The sequence below is a fragment of the Gossypium hirsutum genome, chromosome D02, assembly GCF_007990345.1.
Source record: "Gossypium hirsutum isolate 1008001.06 chromosome D02, Gossypium_hirsutum_v2.1, whole genome shotgun sequence".
Taxonomy (NCBI): domain Eukaryota; kingdom Viridiplantae; phylum Streptophyta; class Magnoliopsida; order Malvales; family Malvaceae; genus Gossypium; species Gossypium hirsutum.
Window position 1 is genome coordinate 67198598 of NC_053438.1, and position 15302 is coordinate 67213899.

General features: G+C 29.3%; 1 protein-coding gene and 1 long non-coding RNA gene across 2 annotated transcripts; both read right to left on the reverse strand.

Annotated features, from left to right (window-relative positions):
- Positions 1 to 1060: 1060 nt before the first annotated feature.
- LOC107909015 (GEM-like protein 4) lies at positions 1061 to 2287 on the reverse strand. The gene is made up of 3 exons (XM_016836380.2): positions 1992 to 2287; positions 1831 to 1911; positions 1061 to 1738 (listed from the first exon to the last, which is right to left on the reverse strand). The coding sequence occupies exons 1-3, from the start codon at positions 2128 to 2130 to the stop codon at positions 1260 to 1262; spliced, it is 699 nt and encodes a 232-aa protein (XP_016691869.1). The 5' UTR covers positions 2131 to 2287; the 3' UTR covers positions 1061 to 1259.
- Positions 2288 to 13745: 11458 nt separating this feature from the next.
- LOC107908406 (uncharacterized) lies at positions 13746 to 15302 on the reverse strand. Its single transcript, XR_001687014.2, has 3 exons — positions 15213 to 15302; positions 14488 to 14564; positions 13746 to 13856 (listed from the first exon to the last, which is right to left on the reverse strand). It is a non-coding gene; the product is annotated as an uncharacterized lncRNA (long non-coding RNA).

Genomic DNA, 15302 nt, shown 5'->3' on the forward strand with positions numbered 1-15302 from the left:
GTTTTTTAGTACTTTTTTAGGTAAGAATCAATGCTTTTTAACATGTAGGAAAAAGTACAACTATTCATCTAAATTTAGGTGGTGGATTGGATTTCCAAGTGAGATTGTAATTATTCATCACATTTCAACTGTAAGAAGGGACCACTTGTTTGTCAAACACACCAATAAGAAACAGGACAAATTGCAAAACAGATCTACTTTGAATTAATCTTGAAGAGGAGGTCGCCTTCATATGCTTGACCATATCCAAAGCAAGCCATAACAGAAAAACCCATATATACATATATTATAAGCTGCTCTAGCAAAATAGGTAAAGGCCGGTTAAATTTACAGCTTTTTCCATACAAATTTCTAAGCATTGACTAGTTCTGGTGCTACTGGTTGCAATAGAGAAAGGAAGAAAAAATAGCTGCCAAAATGCTGTCCCATTCTTAAATTATAGACAATATTCTAAACATTGACAACTTCTCACCTTACAACTTATTTAGAGATTAAACACATTACATACACAACTTGTGGTAGTGCAGAATTTTGGTAAGGAAAATCTTGAACATATGAACGGAACACGAATAACAGCTCGAACATAAAAACGAAGCAATAGGACAAGACTCCAAGGCATGTATCAAGCCACTATCTAGAAGGTTCTATTCACCTCACCTATATTCGGTGTGCAAATAAATTTTAAACAAATAAACCTCAAGGATATAATAAATTCTAGTGACTATTTGCATTTTGCATCAACGAAAATAGTTCACTAAGCACTGAGTAAAGTATAGCAAGAAAATTAATTTCTATAAAAAATTTATAGAGTAATTGTTTATAGAACAATCTAATAATAGTAGAAGATGGAGGAATGATAGAAAGAACTTTTGAGAATTTTTTGTATATTTTCCCGATGAAATCTCACTAAATAAGAATTTTTTATGTTTTTTATAGAGACATAATTTTCAATAGAGGTCATAATTATTCAACTAATATCTCATAACTATTCGAGTAATATTATTTGTATAGTTATAATTCTTTGTCAAAAATTAAGCAATTCTAGCATAAACTAGACATGTTCCAAAACATATTATATTTATGCCGGATATAAAGTATTCCAGTAAAAATCAACATAAAATACAATTTAATTTTGATCCTTAATTAAGGAACGTATATTCAATCTAGAACAACCTTTTTTTTACATTTGTAACAGTGATTTACTGATAACTTTTCCACATTTCATCAACAAAACAATCTCATGATTCATGAAACATTTGTTAAGCCACCTTTAAAGTGTCTACATCTTCCAGTCTCTGTGAGATTGCCCGCTGCAGACACTTGAAAGCTTTGTGATAATTCAAGAACCCCATGAACCAGATATCAAAACCATCCACTGTCACAATTTCCATGTACTTTTGCCATGGTTTCTTCCTGTTTTCACTCTGGTTCACCCCCTTTATTTTCTCAACTGGAACCACAACCTTGTAATGGACTCTCACATATTCTCCATTCGCACAAGGGACTTTGATTGATCTCTCACTACAAAAGGCAACCTTTTCAGATGAGATGAAAAGTAGGCCTGCAATAGGGCCTGCCGTTGTTGATAAGTAACATTGGCAAGCCTTCAAGAGCTTCTCTCCTTCTCTGAAACTAAATAATTGCTTGAAAATCTTCTCCAATCCTCCTACTTGAAGAATCCTTGCCCCTAAACTCAGCTTTCCCTTCACTGTTTCACTGATCTTTGTCCCCAATCTCACTGCAGTTTTAAAAAAACGTAAACTTTAGCCTTCATTTCACTTTAATCTTAAGAGACGTTAATATAGCTGATAGCATGAGAGTGGTTCATACCATGCTCTCGGACACCATGGGCGAATGTATCAGCTTTCTTCCCTAGCAAGTTCATCCTTTTAAAAACAAAGTTTCCTTTGCCTGCAGTTACAAACAATTTCCCATTAGAAAATGAAAACATCCCATATCTACCATTAGTAAGTATTGAAAGGGAGGCCAACTTTTTGTAGACCCTTGTTGTGAAATGTGGTATTGGCCTGCAACATCAGGTAAGTATTGCCTTGATGTTCTTCTCCCAACTCCATATGTCGTTGCTTTGATTGGAACTCCAATAACTTGTTTAAGCATCTGATTCATCATTTTTTTTTTCTTTCTTTTGAAGAATGAAATGGAAACAATGCCAACAAGCTGTTGAATGTTTCTTGAGGTTGTGATGAATCATGTTTTTTGGGAAATGGTGTGTATTTAAAGGGGGTGTAGATGTGGAAGTTGAATCCAACTTTTTTGGTGCATGAGTCACTAATAGCTCATCACTTCCAAAGTAAGAATTTAAAAGAAAAAAATAATATAAGATTTGGTTTCATTTAAGAAAAAGGTGTTGTGGAAAGGTTAAAAATCATAGCAAACTAATTTACTTTGGTGTAATTAACTTTCCAAGAAATCTATGGAAAAGGCAGAGTCTATGCAAATGGGCACTGCAGTTCAAAAATATAAAGCAATACCCTGTATAGTAGAGACAACCTTTTCTTTTTTACCCACTCGAAGCAGCTTTCTGAGGTGGCAAACATATGACAACACGCAGCTTACACGATAACGTGAACGTGAAGTTGAGTTACATCGGTTAAAGTAATTACTGTAGATATCTAATAAATTTGGCTTTCGAATCTTACAAATTTATATCTGCAAAATGCGATTTTGTTGTATTTATATATATAAAGAGGGATCCATTCATATCCGTAAAATTATATATGAATTTTAATTTTATATAATTTTATATATGAAATTTTGATTTGATTTGATTCAATTCTAAATAAATCATTAACACAGTTATTGATATAATATCATTTTATGCTTATATATTGTATACATAAATAATTATATTTATCTAATATAAAAATAAATTGATGCACTAATTTCTTTAAACGTGTATGATTAAATCAAAATTAAATTTTCAAGTATATATTGTTTCACATGTATAATTACATCAAATTAAAATTTATGTATACAATTACATTCAATTAAAATTCATAAAATTCATAAATACTTTTGAAATTTATCCCTCACGATAATAGTTTAGAGAATTAAAGTTCATATATTACCCATTAGGTGACTTACACGAGAGAATTTGTTGCAAATAAAAGAGTAAAGTTAAACATTATTGCACCTTAAAACAAAAATACTATTTAATGCAACATTTAAGAATTATTTCAAGAATACTATTTAATGCAACATTTAAGAATTATTTCAAGATTAAAAAGCTCTGGATATCCATGCTTTCAAACTTACATTTTTCAAAAAAAAAAAATTTATATGGTCTAATGGTCGAAGGTGTTCACTGTCCCATGTGATGGCCTGATGAAACCTCAATGATGCAATGAAATCCAATGACTGTCTATGTTTTGCATTGATAAAAACAGTCCACTGAGTACTAAGCGAAGCATAACAAGGATATCAATTCCTATAAAAAATTTCTGGTATGTCAGACAAATGAAATTTGACTCCTATTTATAAGAGTTCTCGTGTCTTTTTATAGGAACACAACTATCTAAATGGATGGTTGTTATTTTAACAATAAACATAATTATTCAATAGATGTATCATTGAATAATCATGATTCATTGTTAATAATAGAGCGATATAATTTTTGAATTTAAGAGACATAATTCAGCACTATGAAATGTGATCACTCTTGGTTAACAACCGAATGATATAACTATTGGTTAGTTATAACGTTTCATTTGCAACTTTTGGAACAATATATATATTGAAAATGTTCCAACAAACTCTTCCCATTATCAAAATCTTCTTAGAAATCAATTGCATAAATGACAGTGTCTTACGATTGAACATTCACTTAGTGAAAACATGTTAATTAACTATAATTACATGATAAACTATGCTTTGAATTAACTATTCCACTTGATTAACTGAACACATCTCACACAATGATTTCAACATCAGTCAATGCACAATATCCAAAGACACTATTATGGCTATGTATCTGTAACCTTTTTTTAGGAGTACTGTAAAAACCAAGCCCTTAAGCTCCTAGAAGCAACAACACTTCCACTCACATAGATAGATCCCATTGAGAGTGTTTCCATAATTATAATACTCTAACATATTTATGTTATGGGTTTATTAAGAGTACAATACTCATATTTTCCCTTATCATTACGGGTACTTGACACTTTTTACTGTGGTATATTTTATATTATTTTATAGTGTTAGCAATCACATACTGATGATGTATTTCATCTTATTGAACTCAAAACTTGATGCTATACCAAGTGATGGGTTGAGTTTTCATCATGGATGACTCAAATATTATAGGCTCGTACATTATCCCTAAATATTTAAATTTTCGACATAGTTATGTTAATTATCTATACCACATGGTGAAACTTTATATTTATTTTTTGTCCTGAAAATTCATAAAACCAACATCCTCATCATGTTCAACTACCCATTCTTTCACAAAAAAAAAAATAGTATCAATGATATCCTTTCTACTATTATCAAATTACTATCATCATATTATCTTTTGTTTTCATAAAAAAACAAACCAAAATAACACAAGTAAAAAGACACAACACAAATGCATCAAAGCACAAGCACCAAAAAGAAAAAAAGGAACTCATGAAACACAAATGCATCAAACCAAGTTTTGCCCATGAATTGGTCTGGGAAGCATGAAACAAACATCACGTCCTTGCTCAAGACAATCAATCGAAGACATTGAAGAGAAGTGTCTGTAGTTTAAGGGAAGATAAAAAAAAAATTCAACAGCACAAATAAGCTCCCTAAACGCATCAATACCACCACCATTTGCCATACAGCCCATCTTTAACACTTCTTTTCCCTCTAGATCACATGGGATAGAACAATCGAGGCAGATAAACACACTAAGACCATCTACACAAATCGATATTTAATATTAGATTCAAACAAAAAAACAATCGAACATTTTGACCTACCAAAACATTATGCAATTAAACAAAAACCTGCATTCAAAATCATAAAATTCGAAGCACTCAAAGACCAAAATGTATTAAAATAACTCAAGAAAAACATCATCTCAAATAACCTAAAAGTCCTAAATCTTTCTCCATTTTCCACTACACTTGAGCAACTATCAATCACACATTCATTTCTTAATCTTTTAATAAGACATCATTAAATTAAAAAAAAAAAACATCAGACATTGAAGCACTTGCAATTATATTATGTTAGAACCTTATTCTATTAATCACATGATATTTATAAATCCATATATATAAGATAGTGCAGTTAGAGTGAGTTTATAGTCAGAGAAGCTTTGGAATTAAAGAGATAATGTCATCCATGACTTTTGTGCTCAACAGCATCCTTCTTTCTTTCTTTAACAATGGACACTTTAAAGAACTCTGAGTAGTAGCTCTCTCCAAAGTTGTTGGGTTTCTTTGTTTAAGAAATGATAAATGTTGGTGTAACGATTTATTTGCTTTACAGTTGAGGTAAAGATTTATAAACTTTGTAGGGTCTGGATATAATAAGTAAAAAAGATTGTAAAATATTTCCAAATTCATGATGTACTTTCACATGCTCCATGCAATCTCTTTTCCTTTGCACAGTCAATCCGAATTACAGCTAGAATCTTCATTTTATTTTCCTCTTATCAGTCAAGGGATCTTTAAAACCTCGGGAACTTGTAAAATGTGACGAAAGTGGTAACGAAGTGGGGTTTCCCCTCTTTTGAACTATGGGCTCCAATGGTCAAAGAAATGTTCATATGCTTATCTGGAATGCATTGTTTAATTGGTAATCCTGAGGTGGGAATGAATGGGCAGTAGGCCAATGCAATATAAAAGATTTAGATTCACATTGCTTTTTTCCAATGCTCAAATCAGCAATCAAGTCTATTATGATAATATGAAGCTTTTGCTTACCATAAAAGCAAAACGCAAGAACGGTGGAAATTGAAGGCTGGTCTTGTTTCTACTTTTTTTAAAGAAAACACAGCATATGAGCATTCCCTGAATGGCATGATGCAACATCAGGAGCATTCCCTATATGGCATGACAGCATTAGGAGTCTAGATTCTCAGTCTCTCAATAAAGTAGAACACGGAAAATTATTAGTTGCTAACATGTCATTAGCAAGTCTCCATAACTTTAAAGAGTTTCATTATGGGGAAATTACTCCTTTGTAATGTAAATGGATTACCTTACTAAAAAATTGGAAAATCAAATTCCTTTTTTTTTATTCTTTCATAATTTTTGTTATTTTTGTTATAATTTTGGATATACTTTCATAATTATTGGTAATCTCTCATAATTTTTAGTATTTTTTTCATAATTTTTGGTATGCTTTCAAAATAAAATTTTGACTTAAAAAAATTAATTTTTGATATAAAAGAAAGTATTTTTACATACTAACAAATTTTGTTATATATACTAATAAAATTAAAAATTAAAAAAATAAAGCAAATTTTATTAGACAAACCAATATTTGGTAACCTCTTATAATTTTTGATACCCCTCGTACTTTTTGACACTCACTCATATATTTTGGTATCCGCTCATGCTTTTAATACTCTAAAATTTATGAAAGAATACCAAAAAAAATGAGGAAATACAAAAAAAAGCCATTAAGAAGTACGAAAAAAATATGAGGGATACAATTTTAGTTTATCTTACTAAATTTGTTTCATTTATTTAATTTTTCATATATTTTTAAAAATTATGTAATAACATGAAAAATAATAATTCAAAAATTATCATTTTTTTTCATTACATAATCCCATTAAAATTTCTTAATAATTAAAAATAATATTTTTTACTTTAGCTAGTCTCATAATTTTTCATTTATTTAATTTTTCATATTTTTTAAAAAATATATAATTTAACAGTTACAATTTTTTTCCGTTACACAATCCCACTGAAATTTCTTAATATGTAAAAATAACATTTTTATTTACTCTAAAATTATATCTTGTACCAAACATTCTTTTCAAAACAATATAAAAAAATTATAATAGGATACCAAGAATTATAAGAAAGTACCAAAATTTATAAAGAACTACCAAAACTTATGAGAATGAATCAAAATTTATGAGGAAATACCAAAAAACACAATGAATTACCAAAAATTATGAGGAAGTACCAAAAGATGTATAAAAAATTACGACAAAATACAAAAAAATGAGTAAGTACCAAAAATTATGAGCGAATACTAAAAATTACGAGGGATACAAAAAAAAAAGGAATTACCAAAAAATGTGGATGCACCAAAAATTATGAAGATGTACAAAAAAATTATGATAGAATACTAAAAAATATGAGGAAGTACCAAAATTATGAGAGAATACCATAAAATTTGAGGAAAAATAAAAAAAATGATGATGTACCAAAACATATGAGGAAGTACAAAAAATTATGAGGGAATATCAAGTACCAAAAAAATATGAAAATCTAAAAATATGATTTACCAAAATTATAAAGATGTACCAAAAATCACGAGAGAATATAAAAAATTTATGAGGAAGTACCAAAATTTATGAGAGAATACACTAAAACCTAAGGAAGTACAAAAAAAAGTGAGAAAATACCAAAAATTATGAAAATGCATCAAAACATACGAGGCAGTACAAATAATCTGAAAAAGTACAAAAAAAAAAATATGATGATGTACCAAAGATCACGAGAGAATACTAAAAAAAAAATGAGAAAGTAAAAAATTACGAGAGAATACACTAAAACTTGAGTAAATATAAAAAAAAATGAGGAAGTATAAAAAATGATGAGGATGTATCCAAATATATGAGGAAATACATAATTATGAGGGAATATCAAAAAATTTTATAAAATACCCCCCCAAAAAAAAGAGAATGTATCAAAAATTATGAGAACACCAAATAATATGAGAGGATATAAAAAATTACGAGGGATACCAATTTTTGGTTTGTCCCAATAAATTTTTTACATTTTTTTGTATTATCATGAAATATAATTTTTTACTAATTTTTGGCATTAAAAATTATAATTTAACAGTTACAAATTTTTTTTGTTATAAAATCTGATCGAAATTTCTTAATATTTAAAAATAACTTTATTTTTTCACTCCAAATTGTATCTGGTACCAAACATTCTTTTCAAAATAATCCCAAAACGAATACCAAAAATTAAGAGCATATAATTGAGAAAATACCAAAAATTAATTAAAAAACACTCGTAATAATTTCATATGGATGTTCGCTTATTCCAATTAATTAATAAGTAATGATTTTTATTCTGATTTCTTGTGCCTAATATAATATTAATTTTAAAAAGAAACACTCGAAATCAATTTATATAAATGTCGCCTTATTCCATCTTTAAATATAATATTAATATACTAATATATTTTCCATATAGAAAACTTAATTACCTAAATATTAATTTACCATATCAAATATTCATATTATTTTTTATATATTACGTATCCAAAGAATAATTTATTAAAATTAATATTTAGGTAATTAATATTAAAGTTATATTTAAATTGGAAAATGATAAACTATTATAAAAATAAAGTATGAGGGTTTGTTTCTTAAGTAATATTATATTAGTTATGCTTTTAAAGAATTATTATGCATCTTTTGACTTATGTTAGGTAGAGGTGCTCATGGCCAGGCGGCCCGGCCCGGCCCGATGGCCCGCCCAAAATATGGGAGGGTTTGGATAAAAATATAGGCCCGAAATATGAGCTTGGGCAAAAAAATGAGGCCCGATTAAAAAACGGGTCGGGCCTCGGGCACCACTTTTTTGGCTCGAGCCCGGCCCGGCCCGGCCCGAATAATAAATATTTTTATTATTTTAATTTTAAAATACTTTTTTTTAATTTTTTAAATTTTAAAATTTTTTTAAAATTTTTTTAAAATTTTTTTAATTTTAAAATATTTTTAAAATACTTTTTTAATTTTTGTTTTAATTTTTAAAATAATTTTTTGGTATTTATTTAAAAAACGGGCCGGCCCGGGCTTATGAATTTTTTCCCGGGCCGGCCCTGGGCAAAATTCTAGGCCCATATTTCGGGCCGGGCCGAAATTTTTTCTAGGCCCGGCCCGGCCCATGAACACCTCTAATGTTAGGTATGGTTTTTTTTATAAAAAATTAATATGAATCTTCAACTTTTAAAATATATAATATAGACCATAATTAAAATGTCTTTTTAGATTATAATGTAGGTTATAATTAATATGGAAATTAATTTTCTTTTTTAATATGTTTTAAAATATAATTTTCATAATTTTTTTGGGTAGGAGAAGAAAGAAATCAAAACATTATTAAAAGATATGTCTATTAGATAATTAATGTATGATGGAGATTTTGTATTTTAATTTTAAATAATAATATCGGAAAAGAGAATTTAAAGTCATTGGAAACATAACCTTAAAAGATCGAAAAGTAAAATAACATTTAAGAATAGAAGAAAAAATGTAGAGAAATGAACTGGCTGTAACACTCCTAACCCATATCCGTCACCGAAACAAGGTTACGGATCATAATCTAGCAAACGAAACAGTAAACTATTCAATTCATACATCAATCCAAATATAATCTAATTTCATTTAAATACATTCGTAGTGTCCTTTAATCGAGCCTCGAGGCCTTAAAAAATACAATAGAAACAATTAGAGACTAAATTGGAAACATTTGGAAAGTTTAAGAAAAAGTTAGAAAAATTTGGACTGTACGAGTCATACAGCCGTGTGACTCACACGGCTGAGACACACGCCCATGTCTCAGGCCGTGTAACAATCAAAATAGGGATACACGACCATGTCATAGCCTGTATCCGTGTCCGTGTAACTCACTAACTTGTGCCACACGGCCAAGCCACACGCTTGTGTGTTAGGCCGTGTAACACTCAAAATGCAACCTTAAAAACCTACAAGGGACACACGGCTAAGACACTTGCCCGTGTCTTAAGCCATGTGGATAAGAAATAGGCCAATTTCAAATCATTCCTTTCACCTAAATCAACCTTGAACCTATAAGCCAAAAACATCTATGAACAAAACACCAAAACATGCCAAAGCATGTATAATAAGACCACTTTCAATATGCCATAAATCCATACAATCAATATGACATTTAGGCACTGCAAACACAATTCATCAAATTCACCCAAAACATATGCATAATTGATCATTCATTTGGCATTTATATCTAACCTATTTTCATACCAAAACTTACTTCAAATGACCACTGTCGAAACCATTTTTTTGAAAACAAAAAATTTTAGGTTGCCGACTTTAAAAAATGAAAATTGGGAGTCGCCACCAATCTTTTATTAAGGTGTGATTGGGTCACCTAAAACGACTTTGGTCTACGAATTTTAGAAAAACGGGTTCGGAAGTCGGTTACGTATGAGGAAGGATTAGCACCCTCATTACGCCCAAAAATTGGTACCTAGTTAATTAATTAATGTCTTAAGGTCGAAAATTTTAAAAATATAATCTTTAAAAACTTAAAATGTTGCATATTAAGACCCTTTTCAATTCAGAGAAGCAAAAATGCCACACCCAATACGTTAGGGCACAACATTCTAATTTCCCCCAAAATGAATTAGGTCAGAATATTTATACAATAAAACTTTAAAAGAACATCCACTCATCCAAGATTTAAGAAATCACACTCAATACGTTAGGGCACGATCCCTTTAGAATCTCAAACTCGGAATATTTCCTTTACTTTAAAAGAACATCCACTTATCCAAGATTTAAGAAATCACACCCAATACGTTAGGGCACAATTCCTTTAGAATCTCAAACTCGGAATATTTCCTTCATGATTTTTTAAAAAAAATCTTCATTTCGAGAAATCAATACGTCACATCCAATACGTTAGGACACAACGTGTTGAATTCCCAATAATGAGTTTTTATTTTTTTGATTGAAGAGAAATGCTCGATTGTCGGATTTAACGAAGAAAATCGGAACCCAATACGTTAGGGACCAATTCCCTTGAAAATCCTAAATACGAACATTATCTCAATTTTAAAAAATTTCTATCTTTAAATTTGAGTAAAAAAATGATGTAACGTGATTTTATACATACAAATGCTATAATAATAATAACAATAATAAATACATCATCGACATAAAAATAATATAAGCAAATGAATAAACGAAATAAAAAAAAGGTAATCCATGACATGCAAAATATTAAATGTAAACACAATTATACAATGGATGGGATAGCAAACAAATAAATAAGGATCAAAAGACGTATAATATACACATGAAAATTATGAAGATTAAAAATATACATATAATTTACAAATAAAATTTTGGGTTATAGAATTTATATATAAATACAATACATAATATACTTATGCAAATAAAGAAAAAATATAATTATACGTACATATATAAAATAATAAAAAATAGGTATATTTTAAAAAAGAAAAAGTGAGTATTTAATCATTAAAAAAACGTAAATATATACATATAAATATGAAAATATTCATTAAAAAAATATAGGAAAATATTCGTTTTAAAAAATATATATACATGTACATATAAAAGGAATATACATGGATAAAAAAATTAAATAATGAGTACATTATCAAAATTAATTTTTTTAAAAAAATAAATATACATATATAAATGTGAGAAAAATATAAGTTAAAAATATGTGCATAAAATATACATGTATAGATTTTTAAAAAATAAAAATAAAAAAATGATTACGTTATTAATTAATAAAATAAATGAAAAGAACAAAAAAAGAAAAGAAAAACTAAATTGAATTGCAATAAAAAAATGGGGTAAATCCGCAAATAAATAACAGTAAAAGGATTAATTTGAACGCGCGAATTACATAGAGGGGCTGGAAGGGAAATTTTCCCTTCTCCTCTAAAACGACGCCGTTCAACTTAGACCCAATTGAAATAAAAAAAAGGGTAAATTAAGAAAAATAAAAAAAAACTTAATTACAAAAACATTAAAAGGCGGAGGGGCTAAATAAAATAAATAAAATTCGCAGTGGTATCACCTTCTCCCCTTTTTTAAAATCATAAATAAGTAAAAAAATAATCGAAAGAAAAAAATAGTAAGCCACCTTTAAAAAAACTGCCAATCGTTCTCTTTTTTATTCCTCTTCCCCTTTTCTCTCCTTTCTTTTTTTCAATGAAGGGAGAGGCCTCTATTTATAGTTGAGCCTCCCCAAATCCAACGGTACAGATCAATTACATCAACGGCTAAGATTAAAGGGTATCTACAAATTAAATCTCTAAGATCATATCTTCTAAGATTACATATCATATCTAAGATTGCATATATCATATCTAAGATTGCATATCATATCTAAGATTACATATCATCGAAGATTATGTTTCCATATGCGAGCCCGGGCTAAAATTGGGTATTACAACCACAATGAAACCTCATCATCACATGCCAAGTTTGGTCATAAAACCTTACATTAACTTGACCAAATAAACATCAACCATTTAGCATCAAAGTACCACAAACATACCAACCATCAAGATATGAAAATACCATTAATTCTACACTTCAAAACAACATTACAAGTCATAAACATTAACTAAACCTTAAACATAAGTTCACCTATACATGCCATTATAACCATGACCCAAAACGTTAAAATTTATCGATATTATATCTGGATAGTGTGATAGATCTTCGACAAGCTTCCAACCCGATTAAGCTTCCGATAATCTGTAAAGTAAGGGAAAAACAACTACGTAAGCAATGAATGCTTAGTAAGCTTGTATAAACTTTAAACATAACATTCCATTTCAACAATGAACTTTATAGATTAAATATAGACCTATACCAATTCCTCAAGATTTATCCACTACATAACCATCAACTCATAAATGAGTAAGTCTATCAACATCATATATATTTTTCATTCCTAATTTAATAGGATTTTATAAACATTATACACCATCATTAACCTTTTCATAAAACTATGAATTATTTCCTTTACTTACTTTCCATTTCATTTACTAAGCATAAACTTAAATAACAACATCAACTCATTATTAGTATATTTGTTCACATCATAGGTAAGTTGATCCATAACATACGTAATTTCTCATATATAAATACATCATTCAATTCATCAATCCCTTTTTCGTCATATCACATTTCAATAATGAACTTACTGTTTCATTACCTTTTTTTACCCATTTCATTTGTATAATACCAGACATAAGCATAAACATCAATCATAATCTCAAGCTTGACATAAGCGTAATCACCATCATCAATACACAGGTTAGTGCATTTATACATACAACTTATTCGGAGTCAATCACATGATATTTAACACCCCAAACCCGTATCCATTGCCGGAGTAGGGTTATGGAGTATTACCGACTAATAGAAACATTTAACATACATATCATAAACAATCATAAGCATAGATTATACATCATTCAAATCAAAGTTTAAAACATACCAAAATCACTCCATTTAACCTAGTTTATAACCACTTATACATCAGTAGAAAATTTCACATACACCTAACCATCTTATGTTCAAATCAACATGCCCAAATATAGTTCCAACACAATATGGTCATATACATAACAAATCAACATTATACTCAAACTCAACTTAGGTAAATCATCAAAATGGTCAAATCATTTAAGAAAACATTACTTTTAAGTAATGCATAAAACTTCAAACATGTATTTACAATCATTTAAAATTATAAATTCATATTCCCTAGGACTTACTAACAAAATGGACATTATCACTAAATTTGTCTCCTAGCTACATGCCAAAAAGAAACACAAAAGACAACATCACCAACATTGAGTATGAGATACTTGAAGGATGCCGAGTCTGGTTCTACTATTTATCTAACCTGCAAACATACAAATCCAATTACATTCAATAGATTTCATTTATTTAGCTAATCACAGGAACAATTGACAATAATATAAAATTTTAACTTAACCAAATGAAACTTCAATTATTTCGATAATTCAAGTAACCTTGATGTATGATCTATTAGTTATGTGGCACCCAGTGCCTAGCGGATAAACTGCAGAGAGGTTTGCGCCCAACGCTAGTCGGGTTAATTGGAAATATTGAAAGTGAGCCCAGCTCTAGTTGGATAAACCAATAATGTTTGCGCCCAGCGCTAGTCGGATATACCGACAATAATAAAAGTGAGCCCAACTCTAGTTGGATGAACCAACGGTGTTTGCACCCAGCGCTAGTCGGATAAACCGACGATTGTGTGCCCAGCACTAGTCAGATAAGCTGACAAAGATTGCGCCTAGCGCTAGTCGAATATATCGACAAAAATCCACAGTGAGCCCAGCTCTAGTCGAATATATCGACGATTATACAAGTATTTACTTCCACAAATTCCTCATTCATTTTCCTTAACATTAAATCGAAAATATACATACATTTTATATCAAGAGCTAGTATAGCATTAATCAATTAAAAAATAATTAGAAAAATTAAGTTCGAATCCACGAACTTACCGGAATTATGCTTGTGAACAATTATTCAATAGCTTTCTCTTTTCCACTATTTGCAACGGAAGCTCTTGTATCTCGATCTAGAAATATTAATTTAATTAAATCAATTACTCAACAATTATAGTTACACATTTAACCATTAACAATTGTTATTCAATCAACTTAACCGTTGCCACAAATATAACTAGACATCCGATTTCTACAATAATGTTCTCATACAACCGAGTATATTTATATACTTATGTATATATATATCTGATTCTTAACAATCCTTATACTCTTGGAATTTATCACTCATTACCATGCCATCTAAAAATTTAACAGCAGCTACATCCTTAACCATTAATCCCATTCAAATCATCATACAATCACATTAAAATGACAATTGAAATTAACATCTCTACTTCATTTAATTATATTTTTTTCCAGCTAACATTCAAAAGCAAAACAGCCTTTGCATGTCAAATTTCTCCCAACAACATTAAACTCAATCTCGTTATCCAATATATTACCAATGTGCAAATTATAAGATTATCCTTAACAAGTTTTTCCCTAAAACATCCATGCATTTAAGCTCACCATTAAATCCAAAAGAAAATTTAAACTACATCTATGGCATTATCCACTACTTCCAAAAATTCTCCATTCTAGCATAAAGATTAGCTAAATTAATCTATTCCCAACTCAAAAATATAACAAAAATGAAAATCCCTTTGAGAAATACTTACATGCATTCAAAGATAGCAAATAAAATAACCAAGCTTTTCCCTTTTGCCTTCAATGGTTTTTCGGCAATAACAAGGAAGAAGAAAAACATT

Bases quoted from the DNA above. Each gene is read 5' to 3' on its own strand.
- LOC107909015 (XM_016836380.2), bottom strand. From the start codon at position 2,130: ATGATGAATCAGATGCTTAAACAAGTTATTGGAGTTCCAATCAAAGCA. The intron at 1,912-1,991 runs GTTGGCCTCCCT...TTGTAACTGCAG, and splicing joins ACAACAAGGGTCTACAAAAA to GCAAAGGAAACTTTGTTTTT. The intron at 1,739-1,830 runs GTATGAACCACT...TTAAAACTGCAG, and splicing joins CCATGGTGTCCGAGAGCATG to TGAGATTGGGGACAAAGATC.